This window comes from Candida albicans, chromosome 1 (genome assembly GCF_000182965.3).
Source record: "Candida albicans SC5314 chromosome 1, complete sequence".
NCBI classification, from domain to species: Eukaryota; Fungi; Ascomycota; class Pichiomycetes; order Serinales; family Debaryomycetaceae; genus Candida; species Candida albicans.
The window spans coordinates 2,574,293-2,595,167 of record NC_032089.1 but is presented as its reverse complement, the minus strand read 5'-3'; the positions used below and the strand labels follow the sequence as shown (position 1 = coordinate 2,595,167).

At 31.9% G+C, this 20,875-nt stretch overlaps 7 protein-coding genes and 3 non-coding genes across 10 annotated transcripts, besides 1 other annotated feature; 3 read left to right on the top strand and 7 right to left on the bottom strand. All coding sequences in view use genetic code 12, as the record gives it.

The window, feature by feature from the left end:
- Nucleotides 1–538: 538 nt before the first annotated feature.
- CAALFM_C111850WA (uncharacterized protein) lies at nt 539–1,981 on the bottom strand (the record flags this gene model as incomplete). The annotated part of the gene is made up of 1 exon (XM_711258.2): nt 539–1,981. The coding sequence occupies one exon, from the start codon at nt 1,979–1,981 to the stop codon at nt 539–541; it is 1,443 nt and encodes a 480-aa protein (XP_716351.2).
- A 2,044-nt stretch (nt 1,982–4,025) lies between these two features.
- Nucleotides 4,026–4,533: a long terminal repeat ((zeta-1a) Long terminal repeat (LTR) associated with the transposon Tca7; about 508 bp long, 10-15 copies per genome).
- Nucleotides 4,534–6,033: 1,500 nt separating this feature from the next.
- On the bottom strand, nt 6,034–6,127 carry tY(GUA)4. The gene is made up of 2 exons: nt 6,091–6,127; nt 6,034–6,069 (listed from the first exon to the last, which is right to left on the bottom strand). It is a non-coding gene; the product is annotated as a tRNA-Tyr (tRNA).
- A 377-nt stretch (nt 6,128–6,504) lies between these two features.
- Nucleotides 6,505–6,613, bottom strand: tY(GUA)1. Its single transcript has 2 exons — nt 6,577–6,613; nt 6,505–6,540 (listed from the first exon to the last, which is right to left on the bottom strand). It is a non-coding gene; the product is annotated as a tRNA-Tyr (tRNA).
- Nucleotides 6,614–7,231: 618 nt separating this feature from the next.
- Nucleotides 7,232–9,667, bottom strand: CAS1 (ATP-dependent DNA helicase; the record flags this gene model as incomplete). The annotated part of the gene is made up of 1 exon (XM_705111.2): nt 7,232–9,667. One exon carries the CDS (start codon nt 9,665–9,667, stop codon nt 7,232–7,234), a length of 2,436 nt encoding a protein of 811 aa, XP_710203.2.
- A 274-nt stretch (nt 9,668–9,941) lies between these two features.
- On the top strand, nt 9,942–10,379 carry CAALFM_C111800CA (uncharacterized protein; the record flags this gene model as incomplete). Its single annotated transcript, XM_707913.2, has 1 exon — nt 9,942–10,379. One exon carries the CDS (start codon nt 9,942–9,944, stop codon nt 10,377–10,379), a length of 438 nt encoding a protein of 145 aa, XP_713006.1.
- A 61-nt stretch (nt 10,380–10,440) lies between these two features.
- CAALFM_C111790WA (bifunctional thymidylate/uridylate kinase) lies at nt 10,441–11,115 on the bottom strand (the record flags this gene model as incomplete). Its single annotated transcript, XM_707914.2, has 1 exon — nt 10,441–11,115. One exon carries the CDS (start codon nt 11,113–11,115, stop codon nt 10,441–10,443), a length of 675 nt encoding a protein of 224 aa, XP_713007.1.
- Nucleotides 11,116–11,346: 231 nt separating this feature from the next.
- CAALFM_C111780WA lies at nt 11,347–11,458 on the bottom strand. The gene has a single exon (XR_002086372.1). It is a non-coding gene; the product is annotated as an uncharacterized ncRNA (small nucleolar RNA).
- A 2,781-nt stretch (nt 11,459–14,239) lies between these two features.
- CAALFM_C111770CA (uncharacterized protein) lies at nt 14,240–17,164 on the top strand (the record flags this gene model as incomplete). Its single annotated transcript, XM_707915.2, has 1 exon — nt 14,240–17,164. The coding sequence occupies one exon, from the start codon at nt 14,240–14,242 to the stop codon at nt 17,162–17,164; it is 2,925 nt and encodes a 974-aa protein (XP_713008.2).
- A 571-nt stretch (nt 17,165–17,735) lies between these two features.
- CAALFM_C111760CA (uncharacterized protein) lies at nt 17,736–18,362 on the top strand (the record flags this gene model as incomplete). The annotated part of the gene is made up of 1 exon (XM_707916.2): nt 17,736–18,362. One exon carries the CDS (start codon nt 17,736–17,738, stop codon nt 18,360–18,362), a length of 627 nt encoding a protein of 208 aa, XP_713009.2.
- A 220-nt stretch (nt 18,363–18,582) lies between these two features.
- AVT4 (Avt4p) lies at nt 18,583–20,502 on the bottom strand (the record flags this gene model as incomplete). The annotated part of the gene is made up of 1 exon (XM_707918.2): nt 18,583–20,502. The coding sequence occupies one exon, from the start codon at nt 20,500–20,502 to the stop codon at nt 18,583–18,585; it is 1,920 nt and encodes a 639-aa protein (XP_713011.2).
- Between the last annotated feature and the right edge of the window lie 373 nt (nt 20,503–20,875).

Sequence of the window (20,875 nt, the reverse complement as noted above, 5' to 3'; positions counted from 1 at the left end):
AATTTCCAGTTACAGACTAATAGACAAATGGACAATGCTTTTCTAAAGAAAAACAGCAGGGAAATAATTGAAAAAGAGTGTTTTGGTATACAAACAAGCAAAAACAAAAGAAGATTCAAGAACTTGGTCTTTGAAGTAATTAAGTTTTAGAATTGATGGAAATATATAAATATATAAATAAATATCAGATCAACGTAAAAATAAAATAGAATTAAAAGTACCAACTGGTGTTGGGAACAAAGGAGAGAGAGAAACAGACAGAAAAAAAAAATTTTTCAAAATAATATTAAGTACACGTACATGTTAAGTTAAGGGAGGAAAAAAGAAAGTTAAAGGTGAGACAGCCACAAGAATTTAGGGCGTGAACTTGAACCACTGTAACAACAACTACTACGATGGTTGTTTATTTTTTTTTTTTTTGCCAAATCTACAATTACAACCAAAATACCTTATATCATTAAAAGTCGTATTTATTAATTCGTAAAGATATGTTTAGAAATATTAAATGGTATCTATCAATCTATATATGTTTTAAGAATCAAACTTGTGTTCCTAAACCAACTAACCCTTTTTGATGAATGATAAAAGTTTGGGTGGTAAGCATGGATGAGTCGTTATGTGATTTTTTATCATATGATTGTACCAAGTTCCCCAATGCAGCATAACTAATGAAAACGTCATCTTTGTCTTCAAACGATCTTTTATCTCTAATAAAATGATCCACGTTACTGACGGTGATTAACTTGCCATTCCATTTATCAAAAGAGTTCAAATCTGGTATGCAATTGGAAATGTATTGTTTCTCAACAGTGGTAAAGGTGTACTCTTGGGAATAAAACTTGTAATTGTTAATAGTAACATAGTCGACTGGTTCGATTGACGTAGTTGTTGAAACTATGGACCCTCTTCTCTCATTGTCAAACACAGATGAATTCTCACTACTGGTGTCAGGATGAGTATTATCTTCATCTTTAATAGTCAAATAGTTGGAGCGAAACATGGATATGTCTTCTTCGACACCGTCAACTGGAGTATTGGCTCTGTTTCTTCCATAGTTTGCAGCTGCGGCAGTAGCGGCCAATAATGCATTGTTTTGACTAGTGTTTCTTGAGGGTATAGATTTGAGTTTCGATACATGTCTTGCTTCGACGGGTACACTCAAATCTCTTCCAATGGTGAAATTCCTAAACCAACTGATCATACCGTAGAAAGACCAAAATTGAAGTAAGATTTGTTTATATTCAATTCGAAGACGCAATGTGTTTTTGTATTTGACGAGTGATGAATTGTTGGTGTTGCCATTATGCTCTTCCTTGTAGATTGCTGAAATTATTTGGTTCAACGAAGGTGCTTCCCCAATCTGCAAGTTTGCCAAAGAATAACAGTGCAACAAATTACCTCTATACTTTTTAGCGAATTGGTTATATTCCTTTGTTGAGGATGTTGGTTCAAAGAAAAATTTGTTATCTTTTAATTCATCGTAATGAGCTTTTATTGATTGCAAGGTTTTATTAGATTTTTGATTTTTCAATTTGTTTTTCAATTTGCCAAACTTGGAATCATTTAAAGATAACTTGGAGCTATCAGTACCACCATATGCATCACCGGAAAACAAATCGCCGACATCGTCGGCATCATTAGACGATAATTCACTAAAGTCAAAACCTTTACTCTTTTTATAATGAGAATTGATGTCTTTAGTTAATTGATCTAAACAATTTAATTCAAAATATAAACATATTAGCAAATCTTGTAGTTTCTTATCAATGTTCAAGTTGTATATTTTCAATTGAGTAGAGTTCAATTCAAGCAATACTGGTTTCCAGGAACGGTTACCGCTATTGTATTGATATGGGGTTATGAATTCTGTTTTAATCAATGATAATCCATAATAGTTCAACGACGAAGTGTATGCTGGTAAATCTTCATGGGACTGGGAATATTCTGGAGGTGGTGGTGGAGGTGGGATATCGGAGTTCATGACTAAAGCAAACAAAGACAAGTTAGTATCATATAAACATAAAAACCAATAAATAAAGTAGATATTGCTGAACAACAACAACAAAAATCAAATGGGGGGGGGGGAATCATGGGGTATATATAGAAATGTACGTGTATGTGTATGTGGAGTAAACTAAGGAAAATGAAAAAAAGAAAACAACCGTGACGCAAACCACAACTATACCAAAAAAATTGATAATAATAGAAAAGTTATAAACAAAATGCTTTAATCTGCGGAGTATTGTAGTTTAAATTCATGGTCGCTTAAATACTGAAATTTAAATGTAGTTGTTGCTGTGTGGGGTGAAGGAATAAATAAAAGTCGTTCATTGTATGTGGGTGAAAGTACTCGACATTACTTCTGAATCGGGGCATCTTTCCAGGATAAATTAAATTCCCACGACATTTTTAGTCACTCGCTTTTTCTTGAATTTTTCTTTTTTTTCTTGGTGTACACTCATTCCCCATTTTTTTGGTAAATCCATCGCCAATACGAGAATTCAGGATTTATCGGTATATACTAAATTTCCAAATAAACATTATTGAAAATGCCGATAAGTTATGTTAAAACTCTCTAAAATGAAAAAAAAAATATGTACTGCCAGTATGGGGAGGTTGAGTGGTGAAACAATGAGGCGGTGATACTGAATCACATTTAGATCGAGGTGAAATGTAAGATATCGGGTTAAAATGATTCTTTGATCTTGGCACCGCAATCCATACAAGAAATAATAGATATTGTGGTGGTGTTAATAATAGATATCAGGATAACGTGATTATCCATAACTTCCGTATACGGTTTCCAGAGCAAATATTAATTCTAGATGTGTTTGCATTTTGTAGAACAAATTAAAGTCCATTTTTCAAATTGTTGTTGTTTGCAATATTCTATACCAAACTTGAATTTAGAACGAAATAAATATTTAACATACCTTTCTGTTGTTAACTGTGACGAGTTATCTAGTTTAGTTGAGGAGGAGTAACTAAAAAATTATGGAAACAACAAGGAATACGAAAAAATCAAAAATCAAAATGGGAAAATTTGGGGTTGATTTATAAGATCTTTGGTGTCTAATTCCGTCTACTGTAGTTAGGGTGGGGAGACTATCATTGTTACCGATGATGACAAATTATTAAGCAGTAAACAAAAGCCTGGAAATGTGTACATTATTTTTAGAGGATCTACACATCGTGTGGTATTTTTATGGTCACGTCTATCGCGCTAATCGTAAATCCAAAAGGAAAAAAAAAGTTGTATTGTGTTCCAAAATGTTCAAAGTTGCGGCATTTTTGCAGTTTTTCCATTTCTCTTGGATGAGACACAACAAGCACTAGCACTACTACTAGTGCCACCACCGTAGCTGCGGCTAATTATTCTTTTTGGTCTTCTTCTTCGTCGTCAGGATTAAAAGTAGTTGATGTTGTTTGTTCTAAGGAGTAAACATCATTAGGTAAGCGGAACAAAACAATAAGGCAAAGTTTAGTTCCACTTGTTTTTCGTTGCAAACTTTAATCCTTAATCGTTTCATCACCTGAAAGTTTTTTTTTTTTCCAGGTGTTGATGTCATTGCCTATCATATCAAACTGAAATTGCATTTAGTTTTGTGGCATTTTTTTAGGTTATTACTTGCCCTGAGAAGGTCTGAGTTTCTCTAGTACAAAACTGTTTGAAAACACACTAATCAGCCTGGGGCTTAGTTAAGTGATTGGTTTCATGGAGACAAGCAATCCTACTACAACATGAGAAACTTTATTTGAAATATGGTGCTGCTGCAATTAGTGGTGCAATTCACGAGCTCCACCCTGGCATTCCGATCTTCACAGAAACAAGACATAAAAAAAAATAAAGAAAATGATCACCCAATTCAAACTATTTCCGAAAATTTACTCTACACAATATCAATTCAACCTTGTTTGTGTAATAAGCAGCTGAAGTAATAAAATCTATTACAAATGTAGTACATGTGATTGGCTGAAATTGTTTTTTATCTCTTTTTTTTTTAGTGTCAAGAAGACTAGGCTGTTGTTGTGGGTTACCTCCTTGAGTTTGATCTGCCATTATTGTACTGGCTTGATCTAGACTAATGAAAGTGTTTCCTGTATTATTAGTAGAGTTTAAATGATCTGATTCTGACATACTATACTGTAGTGCTTTCAAATATACTAGCAACTACCAACTTATATTATAAATATAATCGTTAATCTCTATATATGAAACCATCAATAGATTTCTAGTGGTTAGTCTCTAAAGGGGATTTTACACATATTTATAATCCACCCTTTCTCTTTCTAACACACTCTCTGTTTTATCCTTAATAGGAATCAATCTTAATACAATAATTTAATACGGTAGTTAGTTGGTTTTCACTAATCAATTAACTCAACCTAACACTTTAATTTAACAATAACAATAGTAGTCAACAGCAATAACTGTATTAACAATAACTATATTAAGGTAGTTAACCTGTGCACAATATAACCTTATTAGGCTTTCCACACTAATCAAGAATTAGCATTAGCTATATTACAACAGCTGTTGATTTTCTTACTACGTTCCCATTTTATAGCCATTAAATTACAAATAAATTTATTTTGTAAGTAAATATTAACTGAGTGTGATTTTCCGAATTATTGGTGCTGGACCAAGAATTTGCTCGTTCCGATATTTGCGAGCTATTTGACATTTTTTCAACGGAAGGAAAAAAAAAATCAAGTTTCTCATCGGAAATGTCGGCGAAAGTTGGTAAGTTTTTCCGGGGGTTCGATGATGATGATGGTGATACTCTGAAACAAATAAACTCCGTCTAGTGGTGAAAACGGCTTTAAAAAAAAATAGACACGGGCAACAAAGCAAGTGAATTTTTAACTTTATGTAAAACGATTTGCTATGCTGGGTGAAGAGGCTTGAACAAAATTTGCAACAGCAACTATTTTATTCTGATATCATTGCACATATCAAATACTTTACAATTTCAGATTGTTTTGCTTTCTATAACTAACCACAATTCCATTGCTCTTCCAACGTGCTTAGTTAGGATTTTCAAGGAGGCTTTTGCCAAAGCTAAAGACAAGTTTATTGTTAAATTTAATCAATAAGAAAACAGGCGAATTGCATATTTTTTAGTACTTAATGTAGTTCATGTGCAAATGGTGATCCGATTATTAATCATAGATTGGAGTCTTAGAATCGCAACAACAACACCACTAGAGAATAACCCATATTTAAGCTTGTACGTCTTAAATGTATTTTGCTATGAATACATTCAATCAATTGCTTGAATAACTGGAAAATGTATCTATTACAATGGTGATGTCATTTCTTGTTATTTTGTCTCTAAGTGGTCTCTTTCTTTTGTAATCAACTAACTACCCTAACTTTTGAGTTTCTCATTGTTCTTAAGACTGTTTATATTGACTTGACACTGATTTATTGCCAGCAAAGTGTACAGCCTTATTGTTTGTTTTAGTTGCAAGCTATTCATGGTTTTGAGAAAATGTCTAATTGTTGCACTGGTGAATGTGTTTCAATAGAATTTTACAAACCGATAATTAATCGTCAATCTCATAGAAAAAATATATCAATATGCATACTAAAATTTAAGTAATTAAACGTTATCAACAAATCTGAATTGTGGAGTATAATAACAATTGTAGCGAAATTCACTCACTAACACAAAATAAAAAAAAGTTCTACAGCCGTTAAACATATTTTCAACCACATGGCAAAGTATATAACCCATTGTACCTTTTTCCATTGTTCATCCTTTTTTTTCTCAAAATCAATTACATCATCGTCGTCATGGGATTTAATAAACTTGTTCCATACACAACAACAACAACAAGCCCAGGGGCTAGCAGGGGCTTTAAAGGGAAGCGCAGTACAAAATAGGCTTTGGCTTATTAAACTTTGAGTCCTGAAATTTTTGGAATAAATAACAAAAAAAATAACCTTTCCAATTGCTCTCTGTATTTAATTCAATACCGATACTGGAGGTAAATATTTGAAGGAATTATAAGCAAAAAAAAAATATTTCTCCCGAGGGTGAGTCGAACACCCGATCCTTAGATATCAATATCCAGAATGAACAGTTACAGTCTAATGCTTTACCAACTAAGCTATCGAGAGTGATTTTGATGTGCTACCATGTGCCTGGTTTGACAGATGAAAACAACTTTATAACAATGTTGATTAATTAGTTGGGTGTTGGTTATTGCTGTCTAAGTTGTTAAAAAAAACCAAGCTGATATATTTATAGTTAATTCTCACAAAAATAACTTCCGTCAGTGGTTCATTACCAAGTTTTAACCCACTAACAGCATCTAAGAAAGTTGAGATAAATGAATACCTTAGAATTTTAATTTCAGAGGGAAATTCAATTGTAAATGATAAAAAACTAGGACACAGCTCATGCTTCTAAATGGTCCACTTGTATATAAGCCATTCATGCTAGATTTCTGTCTCATATGGTAGCGTGTTAACTATGGTGGTGGTAAAAAAGAAAATCTCCCGGGAGTGAGTCGAACACCCGATCCTTAGATCGCATTCCAATTGTTTGTTTGCAAACAATAACTCAGTTACAGTCTAATGCTTTACCAACTAAGCTACCGAGAGTTTCTTTTGCAAGCCAAATTCTTAATTTTAATTATACTATTTTGTACAAGAATATAATTTGTTCATCAAATCACTTGAAAAGGGTAATTTCTATAAGCTTACTGGCTATTAGAAACCTTTTATATATTATGTAAACTATAGAAATTGATTTGGCTGTGTTATGGCTACTCTGCTGCCAAGGTGGGAGATGAATTATTTTGAGGTTTTTGAGCCTAGATGGCTTTTTAAAGGCAGAAAATAGCCTGTTATTATTAAGATATTTTTCTGTTGGTGAAGTTCTTTTATTAAACGTCCTGATCAGCAATGGAACTATGTTGGTAGGATCCTACAATCTTTATTCTATAATGTTATTTTCTTGTGTTTTGTTTTTTCATTAAAAATTTGTAATTTTTTTTGTAGAAAAAATTAAGTCAAATACCATACAATATTTAGTGCTGCAAACTTTACTTAATCACGACTCATCACTTCTTTAAACAAGTAACTGCCTTCTAGATCAAGTAATAAGTTTAATGTTCATTGGCAAACCACAAACGATTTTCAGTCTCAATCAATTCATTGGCAACCAACAAATTTACATGTATTTACAGAGCTATAAACATATCACTATTACATATTAACTCATTTTCTATGAGTCCTTATAAACTCACTGATATTTTCAATCAAGTCAGCTTTCTTATTAGCTGATTTGACATCAGGATATTTTCTTCTAAATGCCTTCAATTGATCCACTGAAAACCTATCCAATTGATTATTTTCCCAAGCATCTAATATTTCTTGATCAGAAACTGGACCTGATTTAAATCTTTTCCCTCCATTATTACTATTATTGTTTTGCATATCTTCCATTTGTTTTCTTTTTAAAACTTCAGCACCAACAGTGGCATCAATCTCATTCATACGCGAATTAATCTTTTGTAATAATTCAATAGCTGTATCATCATTATTAATTGAATTTTTCAATTGAGCTAATTTTTGCATCGTTATATCATTTTCCATTAATGGTCTTTGTGAAGGTTTAAGTTCCATTTGTAAAATTTCATGTTTGATAACTTTATAAAAATAATTTAATGACGCATTGGGGAATTCTCGAGGATCATAATGCAGAAGTTCAAATTTAGGTAATAATTGTTTGAAATTATCAATTAATGTGTCATCATTATGGATTTCTTCTCGTTGAGTATTTTTAATATATTCTCCAGGCAAGGCTCTCACATCCTCAAGCCAAGGCAACTTAATTAATAAAAAACCTTGTGGGAATTCATCTTGATTGTCATCATTATCTACTTCATCATCAAGATTCTTTGGTAAAGGATTTTTGGATGAGTTTGTTGTATGAGTAGGATATAAGGCATATAAACGTGGTCGAGAATTACTTCTGGTGCAACCCAAAACAATGGCATATTGATTTAATTTCACACATGATCGATACAATGAAGCAAATGTTTTAAAAGAGTTAGTGAATCCCCCAGTAACTGCCGAAGATATCATTCCATTATCAACATCAGGAGTAACAAAAATTGGGGCACCACATGAATAGACAGGGCTGAAATGGGAAATGTCTCTAAACCCAATTAGTTTCAAATATGGAGGTTTTGAAAATGATACGGGCTTTGTTTCTCCTCCAGTCCCACCAGCTCCTCCTTCTTCGTCGTCATCATCAGATATATCTGTTTCTAAACTATCATTCCCATCCTCATTGTCCTCATCATCACTATCTTTCAATCTATGATCAAATGAATAATTGGTTAGAAATTCCAATTGTTGTTTATTTAATATGATAATATCTTGTCCACCACCAATCTCAAATCCTTTTCTAATTCCTGCTTCCTCTTTACGATCTTGATACAGTTTGCCTGTATCTTTTGCTATTTCAATAGCTTTTCCATTTTGCATCAATTTAGAACTTGAAAACACTCTTTTAAGAGTTTCTGATCTTGTATAAAGTAATAATTCATTACGATTGATTTTCTCATGAGAATATAACATGTATCCTTTGACAGTACAACCAAATCCCCCACCAATTTTACCATTATCACTTAGAATTAAATCACAAGTAAATTGTATTCGTCTAACTTCTTTGATTCTGAATATACTTTTCCTAATTTGATCACCAACAACTGATTTCTTGAAAATGATACTATCTTTAGAAAATCCACCACTTGGTTTAATAAGATTTTTATCATCATCATTATTGTTATCGTCACCGAGGTTACCATCATTATTATCATAATTTGCATGAGCTGTATGACGTAAACTTTCCAGATTTTCTTGACTTTTTTTCAAATAATTAGTATTCATGAAAATATCTTTATACAACTCAAAATCAAATGGTTTTTGTTCATTGGTAGATAGAAATAATGGTTCTATGAAAAATCCATAATAATAAAAATCATCAATTGTTCTCCATAGTGCTTCTCGTTCTGATTCTTCATGATATGGTTTATCGTTTGTTGTAATCCAAACCATTCTTCGTTTATTGAATTCTCTTTTATTAATGAATTCATCAATCATTTTATTCAAAACCACTGTCAATTGAGTTTCTTGTATAGTATGTGATGACTGTGTTTGCGTTTGAGTCTGGGTTTGGGTTTCAGAATGTGATTGTTTCCCCACTTTCAAGTCAATTTTCTTTAATGGTTGATATTTAAAAATTTCATCAATTGATTTAATATTATTTATATCATCTTGAATTAAATCATTCAATTTTTTCATATTTTGTAAATTTAATACATTTAAATGAAATAATCGTTCAAATCCAGTACAATTAGTATTTTTCATTGATGATAATTTATTTGATTTAGCACAATTATAAAAATATATTCCAATCCCAGTGCTTCTAGAAGTAATAATTAATTCTTGCATTAAATCATTAATACTTGATAAAATTTCAAATAATTGACTATGAGAATTTAAATTAGATTGAGGAATTAATAATTCTGGAGTTATTTCAATTAAAAATGCAATACCTTCTTTGATTTCATATTGTTTGAAATTTTTATTACCATATTCATCATCATTGTTAGAATTCTTATTGGATTGATTATGCCAACTCATGATAAAGTCAATTGGTAAGAACTTTATTTGTTAAACGTGTCTGTCTGTGTGTGTTAATTTGAAAGACGTGTTTAATGATGGTGACTTTTTTCGTTGTCTCGCATTTATCAAATCACTCTCAATTGTCCTCAGGAGGCCTGTTTTTTTTCTTCTCTTTATCACTGTCACAACAAACCGACAAAAAATACACACAGTTAGTTTTACCAATTGATCCGACTACAATTCAAATTACACATTTTCTTTCTCCATATATCTCAACTACAACCCATTTCTTATGTCAATACATTTTATATTAGTTCTTAATCGTCAAGGAAAATCACGATTAGTCAAATGGTTTGACAACTCATATACACCACAACAAAAACAACAATATATTCTGGATATTCATCGATTAATCAGTAGTCGAGATTCTAAACATCAATCAAATTTTGTTGAATTTCAACAAAATAAATTAGTTTATAGACGATACGCAGGATTATATTTTTTATGTGGTATTGATTTAATTGATTCAGAATTAAGTTATTTGGAAAGCTTACATTTTTTTGTCGAAATTTTGGATGTTTATTTTGATAGTGTTTGTGAAGTTGACCTTGTATTTAATTTTTATAAATTATATTATATATTAGATGAAATTTATCTTGGTGGAGAAATACAAGAACTACTGAAAAAGAAAATTCTAAATCGATTAAGTTATTTAGATGGATTAGATTAATAATAATAGAGAATATACAGGGGGCGGAAAGCACATGTATATCTTTGATATTTGCAAACATTTACGTAATAAATTGTATAGAATCATTAATTAATTCATGGTTTTTATTAGTTTCAATGATTTCCCATAATTGTGTAGTTACTTGATCAATGGTTTTCCCACCAACATCAACAATACGTATAGTTGGATCCTTATTGGTATCTAATATTTCTAAGAAACATTGTTTTACTTTAGCTTGAAATTGTTGTAATTCATAACGTTCATCACCCCATCCTTTGCGTTTACTAATCTCCTCTAAATCTAACGTAAGAAACAATGTCAAATCAGGTTTAGGTAATCCTTTATCAGGAGATAATAACCAATCAATATTATTCAATTGTTGTTTATTTTTACCTTGGGATATGGTTTCATCATGGAAATCATTTTTCGCCAATGTATAAGCAATGCCAGAATATATATAACGATCCAATATGATGAAATAACCTTGATTTAATAAATCTTGTATTTGTTGACTCAATTCCCATCTATTTGCCAGAAATAACAAATGAGCTGCTTGATCACTTAATGTAAATGATTTGTTGGTTAAATATTCATTGATTAATTTTCCAATGGGTGTTGAACGGTCAGGAAATTTGATTAATTTAGAAGGAGATAATTTTGTAGATAGTATTGATGCTTGTGTGGATTTCCCCGATCTATCAAGACCTTCAATTAGAATTAATTGACCTCTTGCCATTTTATCAACACCACCAAGAAGAAGTAATGATGTAGGATAAACAATTAGATATGAGTTGGAAAAAGAGAAGCAAAATAAAATTCAAACTTGGACGCGTCAAATTCAACGCACAACCATCTCTCTCTCATAGAAAAAAGAAAAAACTACATCATCTCAGTTCAAAAGAGAATCTTCAAGTCCACCAAAAAGCGATACAGGCCATTTAACTTCTTCTTACGTATCAATATAACTAAATGTAAAAGGGATTATGACCGAAAGAGTCATCGAAAAAAACTCATCAACCGGAGATACACCCTTTTTTAAAATATATTTATTAATTTATAATACCATCTTAAACTCTTTTCTTATCTCAGAGAATGCAATATTCTCCTTGGTTTAGGAGTTAAACACCCCCATCAACCTACGATAAGAATTTTGCCATCAGCTATCAAGTTAATTAGAACTGCAATCAAATGCTAAAGAACGACGCCAATGGAATGGATTACTTGATGAATTTCAAAAGAAAAAAGAGAAGAAATAAATGGATTTGAAAATTTTTTTCTTTCGTAGCACCAGGCAGAAGTACCTTACCAAGAGAAACTTAATCTGAAAGTTGCGTGTACATTTTACAAAAAAATAAAGCGTACTCAGTTGTGTATGTATCATCAAGCATGCCTGCAGATAACTTATTATAATAAGAGGGTTTCATCATATGATTAATAGTAGTAGTAGATATCGAGTTTAAGATACAAGAAAATTGGGTTGTTGAATTATAATATCAAATTAAGGGGACCTGTAAATGGTTACTTAATTATTTTGGTGCTGGAAAAWWATTTTGCTCACGTGAGACGAGGGAATTCTAAATATAGATGTTTTTTTTTAAAGCCGAGTGGTAGTTAAAAATGTACAAATAAAAGTAGTACTTTGAACCACCACAAAAAACCGAGACAATTTAACAACCACTGATTAGAAGAACATCTAATTGATCGTATTTGATTTTTCCAAGTGTTGTTATTTCTTTGCATCCATCGAAACGAAACACATTTGATGTTTCTTTACGAAATACTATTCTGTTAAAGTCATAGTGAACACGTCAAACATTTATGTCGACAAGGTTCGGCTATTATTACCCACAAAACAATTCTAGCAGGCTTGTGCCGACAATTTTTAAAATCAGTCAAACTAAAACGACAAAATTGATTTCCCACTCTGATTCTCGTATTCCTTTCGAGTGTAAGCAAGGTTATGAATCAAATAAACCACATAAATAGACGACGACTTCGTCAACTGAAACAGAAAGAAGAGTGGCCTTGCGGTGACAATTTGTTCAATTTGACAGATCTCATCGACATTACTACCACTATTCAAGTCGTATCTGTGTGATAAAATCCTATAGCCAGCAAAAGGCTGATTTCTGAGCCTCTATATCCCATTTATTTTGTTGAACTAGAAAGACTGTAACTCTAACTTTTATTCGGGTTAACCTCAACATCAACATTATTAACACTGCCTCGTTTAAGGCTTTTAGTCGAATTACACTGTTCCAGGTGAATGCACAAAGAGGAAAAAAAAAAGAAAAAGACAAATTCGATTTCTGTCTAGGCGGCTGCTGTTGGTATTGCTGCCACATACTAAACTTGCTAGGTGAAACATCCTTAACAAGTAAAAGATCGTCGAAATTAAAAAAATATACATATCACTATATAACCCCCTGAACTCCGTTGTATTAACAATGATTATAATGTCAATCTCGATTACAAATTCAGGTCAATAGTTTAGTAACTCAGCCCAGTAGTAGTAGATAATTTGTTAAAGTTTTGTGATTTTGTTACATAATTTTTTTTTTTTTTGTTTGGTTGTTTATTCGTTCCAGACAAAAAAATTGTTGCATTTAAATTACTCAATTGAGTAATAAACGAAGATATTTTTTTTTTTACCAAATGGATGCAATGGATGCAATTCATCAATTATTTCTATTGCTCTAAATAGTAACTACTACCCTTTATAACTTAGTGTCCACACAATATAGTGGAGCACACAGCAAGACCAACTAATTTATACTATCATCCTCATACAAGGTTGAGTTCTATTTTTTTGCAATAATTTCAGTTTTGTTTGTATTGTCCCCTCGTTTTTTTCTTTTCCCATTCAACAGGGGTGCCACAAAATGTAAGACAATCCTAAAAACACACACAAATTATTCGAGTAAACGTTACACTTAGTCGTCATTATTTGATATACACAAAAGAAACAAGGACACACACATACACATTCAAATGAGAAAACTCTTGAGATATAAGAGAGGGAGTAAACGATACTTTCCATCTCTAAATAGTGATGACGATAAAGGCATTGAAAACTAGACATTTTTAGATTGTTTGTTGTTGTGCTTGATTTGGATTATGAGTTTTAATACTTGAACTAAGGTACTAACAAGGTGAAATTTCACCTATTTTTGGAATTTCCTTTAGGTCTTCTTCCGCTTCTACTATTCTGGTGGGGTTTGTTACCACAAGAAAGTGGTATCAAAATCAAATACCAGCACCATCATCATCACCACTCAGTTTCAATGTCGGACAAAAAAAATTGACTTGTTCTTAATTCTACACCGGGTTGTATAGCAAGTCAATAAGATCGGATTTAAAAAGCTCAAAAAATATATAAAATGGAGTTCCTATATAACTGCTATCTATAGATCTAGAAAATAGCTAGTAAAAAACCAACAAGATTCAGTTGTAATAAGGCATCTCCCAATTCAAAACTAAATAAATTTGACCGAATAGGAATAAATATTTCTGGTTTCTTTTTTTTCTCTCTGTTTCTGATTTCTAATTTCTGTCAGGAGTCTTAATAAAAAAAAGAACAAAATAATTTATTCCATTCAAATCAAGATTTCTCTCTCTTTCGTTCTTTCTGTCCTTTTTTTCTTTCTTTTTACGTTTAAAACAAACAAAGAAACCAAAGAAAAAAAATTTTAGTATAAACTTTCACTTTTGCTCTTTTTTTTCTTAATACAATTGTTCCTCTTTTCTTTGAAACAATAGTTATTAACTATCCTTTACCATCTTCGTTTTATATTTTATTTTTTTGGTTTAGTAATTAATTATACAACCCTTAGGACAACCTAACAAGATATATTATTATTATGCCAACATCATGCTTACTAGTTGGGTCTAACCCAAATGTTGCATTTTACGCTTGGAGATTTTATCAATCAAATTCAGTTGCCGTGTCAATAGTGAATTCAAGTATTGATTCTAAATCCCCTATTACATGGAAATCATCTCAGCTTGGAACGTCTCAATATAGACCTGATAACTCATATTCTTCATTCAAACAAATCCCTACCACAGAGAAATTTGATATTATTATCCTTAGTTGCAGTTCTTTACAAGATTTTCAAAGCATATGTCAAGGGTTAACACATTTGCTTAATCAAGATTCTATAATATTAGTGGAGCTGACAGGCTACATCAAATTGGAACCATATGTATCGACCAATTTCCCCAATAACCCGTCCCTTGCTGTGGGGTCCATTATGAATGAAAGTGATGTTAGAATGGTATCGCGCAACGAATATTACCACCAAATTAGAAATAAAGATTCACGAATTTATCTTGGTTGTACTTCCTCCGATTCAGCATCATCCAATATAGCTAATAATAAAGGGTTCCAAAAAGTTTATAAATTGTTACAAACCGTACAAGAAGAATCGCATGGTTCTATTACATTGTTGAAATCTGTAAACCCAACTGAGTTCACCACTTACCAATGGAAATTAGCATTACCCCGTGTTATTTTCAGTCCGATCATGACATTATTTGAACTTACATTTCCTGAAGCATTGGAAAAACATATATTGTCGAAACCATTGATTACAGGGTTGATAAACGAGTTATTTAAACTCATTAAAAAAATGGGTTGCAAATTGGTCAAAGGGTTTGAGAATGAAAAAAATTTATTAAACTATTGGGAGAGTGTTTTCCCACAAACGAAGCAAAATGAGAATTATATCAATTCGCCTAATTTCTTTTATAATTTCCACAAACAATATGATTTGGAACTCGATTTATTATTGTTGCAACCAATTTTATTGAGTGATGATAGTGGTGTGAGAACTCCTTATTTGGAAAATATTTACTCGACGATGAGTCAATTTCAAAAAATGAATTCACCTACTGGATCTTTGTTTTTCGAACGAAAATCCGGCTCCAAAAATACGTCTGCCAGTAATGGTGCTTCATCTAAGCAATTGGATGACGACATTCAAAGAAAGGTACAACAACAGAAGAAATTAGATCTAGCAATAAAAGATCTTGATATTGCCAAGATCAGTTTAGATAACGATATGATCAAGCAAGAAATGAATTTGAAAAGCATCCAACAAAAAATTGTCGATGCTGAATCCAAATTATCAAACTTGCAATATGATCAAGACAGGAAAACCAAATCCATTCAATATGAGAATGATGAAAAAATTAAACGACTTATTGATGACCACGAACGTAAATACAAATCATTAGATGAACAACATCAACAGAAAATTAAAAGCTTAGAACAGGAACACATGTCATTAGAAGCCAAATATAAACAAAAAATTAAAGAATTAGAAGAGAGATACAATAGAAAGAATCAATCTGTCGCAGTAAACAACACATCACCAGTATCAATACCGGCACAACAACCAACACCAGTACAAGATAATATTGTATCTGGTACCAAAAATGTTAACCGTGATTCAGTGATGACTCTGGATGGTTTCCAAGATTATAAACATTTGGTGGAATGCGAAGGAGCCATTGGTCCAAATACTCCCGTTATCCAACAAAAACCACAGAATTCTCCCGTAACACATGTACAACGAAATGGCAGTGATAATTTTGTTGATGCTAATAATGGTGAGGCACAATCATATAGACCAAGCCAAGGTGACAGAGAGAGTCAAGCACAATCACAACCACAACAACGACACCAGCCACAACAATATCATTCATACAACAATGGATCTCAATCTAATGGCTATGCTTCTTCCGAACAACAATACTATGACCAAAACCAAAACCAACAACATCAACACCAACACCAACCACCACCACAGCAACAATATAGAAATGGTCCACCACCAATGCCACAATATTATAACAACAACAACAACAACAACAACAATGGAACAATTCCACCACCACAGCAACAATATTATCAAAATAATAACCAACCAAACTCAAGACCTCTGTACAATCAAGGTAATGGAAATATGTATGTGAACGACCAAGCTCCACCTCATGAATTACCAAATGGTGGAATGGCACAAGGTAATTTCCCATCAAACTTGAGATCTAACGGATCAATGCCAGGACCTAATAAGTATCAACAGTATCCATCTATGCATTCAAATCCTCCACATCAAAATATGCAACAAAAAAGATTGGATTCTTTAACAGGATCTATTAGTTCATACTATGATTATCAACAACAACAACAACAACAATCACAAGCACCCCCACCACAACCACATCAACATCATAGCTTTAATAATGCTGCACCAATTGATCCATTCCTTGAACAACGATTCAAAACTAACCCCAAAAAATCAAACCGTCGTTCTCAAATGCCTCTTGCTGGTAATATAGATGGGTTAGATATGGGTGGTAGAGGTGGTATGCCATTACCAGGAACCAATCGTAAATCCATGAATGTGATTAACAATTATGGAAATGGTAATGGTATTGCTCCAGCATCTAGACGTGCTAGTTCCGGTGGTCCCCTCATGTTAAACGGAAATGGTAGTCAACAAGCACCCCAGCAACAACAACAACAACATTTAGGGCCACATACTCTGCAACATGGAAATTATTTGAGGCCACCAAGTATGAATGATTCACAAACTTCTTCATCGTCGGCAAATTCAAATGATACACCCAAGACTCAAAATGATAATATGCAATTGAACGTTCCTACTATGGATTCAATGAATGCTAAGCCATTAGGGGGAATTGCTTCAGGTGGTAACAACAGCAATAATCACGTCAATGAAAAGAAGAAAAAGGGAATTTTTGGTAAAAAAAAGTAAAATAATGATTAATAAAAGTTTAGCATCTTGTTTTTTTTTGGTATTAACTGGTTTTGCAGAAGGGAAATAAAGATTTTTGGTTTATTAATCTATTTATTTTATCAATTGTTATTATATACTGTTGGTTATTTCTTTTTGCTTAATATGTGTATGTGTGCTTTTTAGGTATTTGATATAGTTAGTTTTCTTGTATAGTTTAGTTTTCTTTTTTTAATAATAATAAAGTTCGTTTGTCTTTATAATATTTGTTGATACTAGAATTCTCCGAATGGGTAGGTTGGTGAGTAAGCATATTCAGAAAACAATAATCTTATTGATTGGAGATCTTGTAAGATCGTTGTTGCAAAATCAATAAATTTTTCTTGATTCTATCCATAATACACGACATTTGATTTTTATTGGTTGAAACATTTTTTTATATCTTTCTCTCTTTGCTAATAATTATCACCAACCAACCACCAACCAACCACCAATCAACAGAAAAAGTGAAACGAAAAAACCTTCCAGACCAAACTATAACAGCAACAACAGTCTTCCTTTCTTTATATTTATATATTTATACTCCTCCACAATGGTTAAACGTTCATTTTATGAAGATGATGAATATATAATAAACAAACCAGGCACCACAACTGCCATTACACCAGAATTGGCTGAACAAGAATCGGTTCATGGTCAAGCAACTTTTATTGATGGGATGGTGATTAGATCAACACCAATTTTAGAAAAATATGCCAATTCAATAAGACATTATTTACACGATAAATTATCAATTTGGACTGCTGAATTAAATACTCAAACCCTGGCTTTTAAAAATGAATTAACTACAATAAATTCCGAAATCAATTCTTTAATATATGAACCAGTCTTACCTAATTTGATTTATATTTTAACTTTGACTTTAACTGGGAGTATTTTTGTTAGACAAAGAAATATTGGTATTAGATTTATTACTCCTATATTATTTGGTGGATTAAGTTTAAAATATTTCATGCCGAGAACATTTGAAGCTATTAGTGAAAAATATGATAATGTGGAAAAAGAAAACTTACCTCAATTATATGAGCAAAGACAAGAATTACAAAGAACTTTGAAAAATTGGGGCAATGATGTCGATCAAGGGTTAGAACAAGCTCAAGTGGGTGTTTATCAAGCAGTTCATGATTTTAGAAAATTGGTAAAAGAAAAATGGGAATAATAAAAAAGAAATATTACATTATAAATTATTTTTAAAAATTGGATAGATTGTCTAATTATTCAAACAATGAAGAATATATATATATATGTATATGTTTATGTAAATGTTTATGTAAATGAATAGATTTATTTAAATTTCGAAAATGCAGTTTAGTGAGTTTAAAGTCCATGAATGATATGGGTAGTTTTCATGAGATGTTGATAGTAGACCTCCCCGTCTCTTAAGTGAACAATATTTCATAGGTTGTGTAAACAAATGAGATCGCTCCAATGACAAGTAACACATAATTGGCAAGACTTAACCAAAAACGATTATTCTGTTCCTTTTCCAGTAACCCAGAATGAATCTTGCAACAGCTTTTAAGATGTAAAATTGGCGGATACATATAAACCAAGGGAATACAAGCAAAACACCCAACAAATGAAACAAACTTATCTAAATTTTGACCACCAATATATGCAATATATGCAATGAACACAACAAATAAAGTTCTAAATAAGTTTTTCAACCATTTAACACTTGGTGAACTTTTACCACTACCAAAAATCATTTTCGATTCCAATAATCTAATGGCAGGAAACAATTGTAATGGTGTCGATAATAATATGGCTAATGAATATAATAATTGTGTGATAATAACCATTGGTGAATCTTGTGGTAAATTCAATAATACAACAGTTTTAATTTTATCACCAAAAGTCAAATATCCCAAACTACCAACCATTATCATAATCACAGCAATGGTGAGAATGACTTGGCCCAAAACCCGAGGGAAATTGTTTGGATGAATCATTGATTCCTGAATAGGAATAATTAATCCAATACCTTCAAAGGCAAATATAGCCGTACCAATGAATAAAGAGAATTCAGATTCGTTAAAAAAATATTCAATGTTTTTCCCAAAATGACCGTGATTAACTCCCAACCATTGATACAACATGAAATAAACTATTGTGACCAACCCGGTCAAGATGAAAACATTAGCAAATACCGCCAGTAATGATAATTTTGTGATATCACGAATCAAAGATAATGGAACAATAATCACAACTTGCAATAATATAAACCAGACAATGTTGATATCAGTCACATCATACAGACTAACATTAGCAGTGAATGCTCGAAGGTTTTCCAGGGTAAACACAATATAAGCAGCAGCAAATCCAATTTGAGAAATAACAATCGAAGAAAGAATCAATCTTTGAAACCATGGTCCATATAATTTCAACCCAATTTCAGCAAATCCAGACACTTTGGTTGCAACTTTTGTAAATACCAAAATCAAATAACACCACCAAGACAATAAAGCAAATAATGACAATACAATAATAGAAAATGATAATCCACCGTTATAAAATGCTTTAGGGAGGAAAAGAACACCAGTTCCAACAAATGCTTTCAATAACAAAAAATATGCCTTTCTATCAGTGGCAGTTCCTCGTGGATTGAAATTATCATCTTGAAGTAATGGTGCTTGTTCGTGGGGTAGTAAATATTTGTAATGATTAGCTATATTTTCATCATCTTCTAATTCTTCACCAGCAAAATGACCATAAATACTTAAAAATTCAATGAAATTTTTGGTTAAGAAATTAGGAGTTGTTGTACGTAAAGATTCTAATCGTTCGTCACGATGTTGTTGTTGATTCAATAAAAACTCACGACGAAACCCACCAGGAACATTAAATGACGATGCCGTTGATTTTATCAGATTGCCACCTATAGAATCACAACTTCGTGATTTTTTCAATAATGGACGTTGGGCATCTTCTTTGATCCTATATAAATCTCGAGTGATATCAGCACCTTCTTGTTTTAATGAATCGAAATCACTAGGTAAATGCTTAGACACTTTTCTAATCAATTCAGGATCATCTATACCACTAGCTAAATCAATATCGTTGTCAACTTCCGGGTCATTTTCTGGTGAATGTTGATTCTCGGAAGAATTCTCTGATGTTGATTCCATCGCTACGGATTCAGTGTCACCTCGCATAAACTGAGAGTTGGCAACATAAGAACTAGGCGCTGAACCTCTTGGTGATGGACTAATATATGGAGATTGAGATAATGGAGATTTCGTCAATAATGCTATTGATCGTCTTCTTTCTGTTTTCTTTATTGATTGGGGGTTGGACATGTCTCAAATCATATATATATATAATAATGAACTTAAAAAAAAAAATAAACGGAAAAAACGAATGCTAGTTTAAGTTAATTTATGTGGATCTATGTTTGGTTTTATGCAAATTGGTAGTCAGTTGTAGCTGTAGCTGTAGCTGTTGTTGTAATTGTTTATTGTAGATTTGACAGTAATAGATAAGAAAGTAAAAAAAAAAAAAAAGCAGAAGAGGAATGTTTTGTTTATTGTTTAAAGTTATGTGGGTGACACCTAACTATTTTTGTTTTATTTATAGGTTTAGTAACAAAATCACAAATCGTAAAACTTATTACTATAAGATTTGTTGTTGAGATTTTGTTAGTAAATTTTCTTGTTTCGCCTGTTCCGCTCA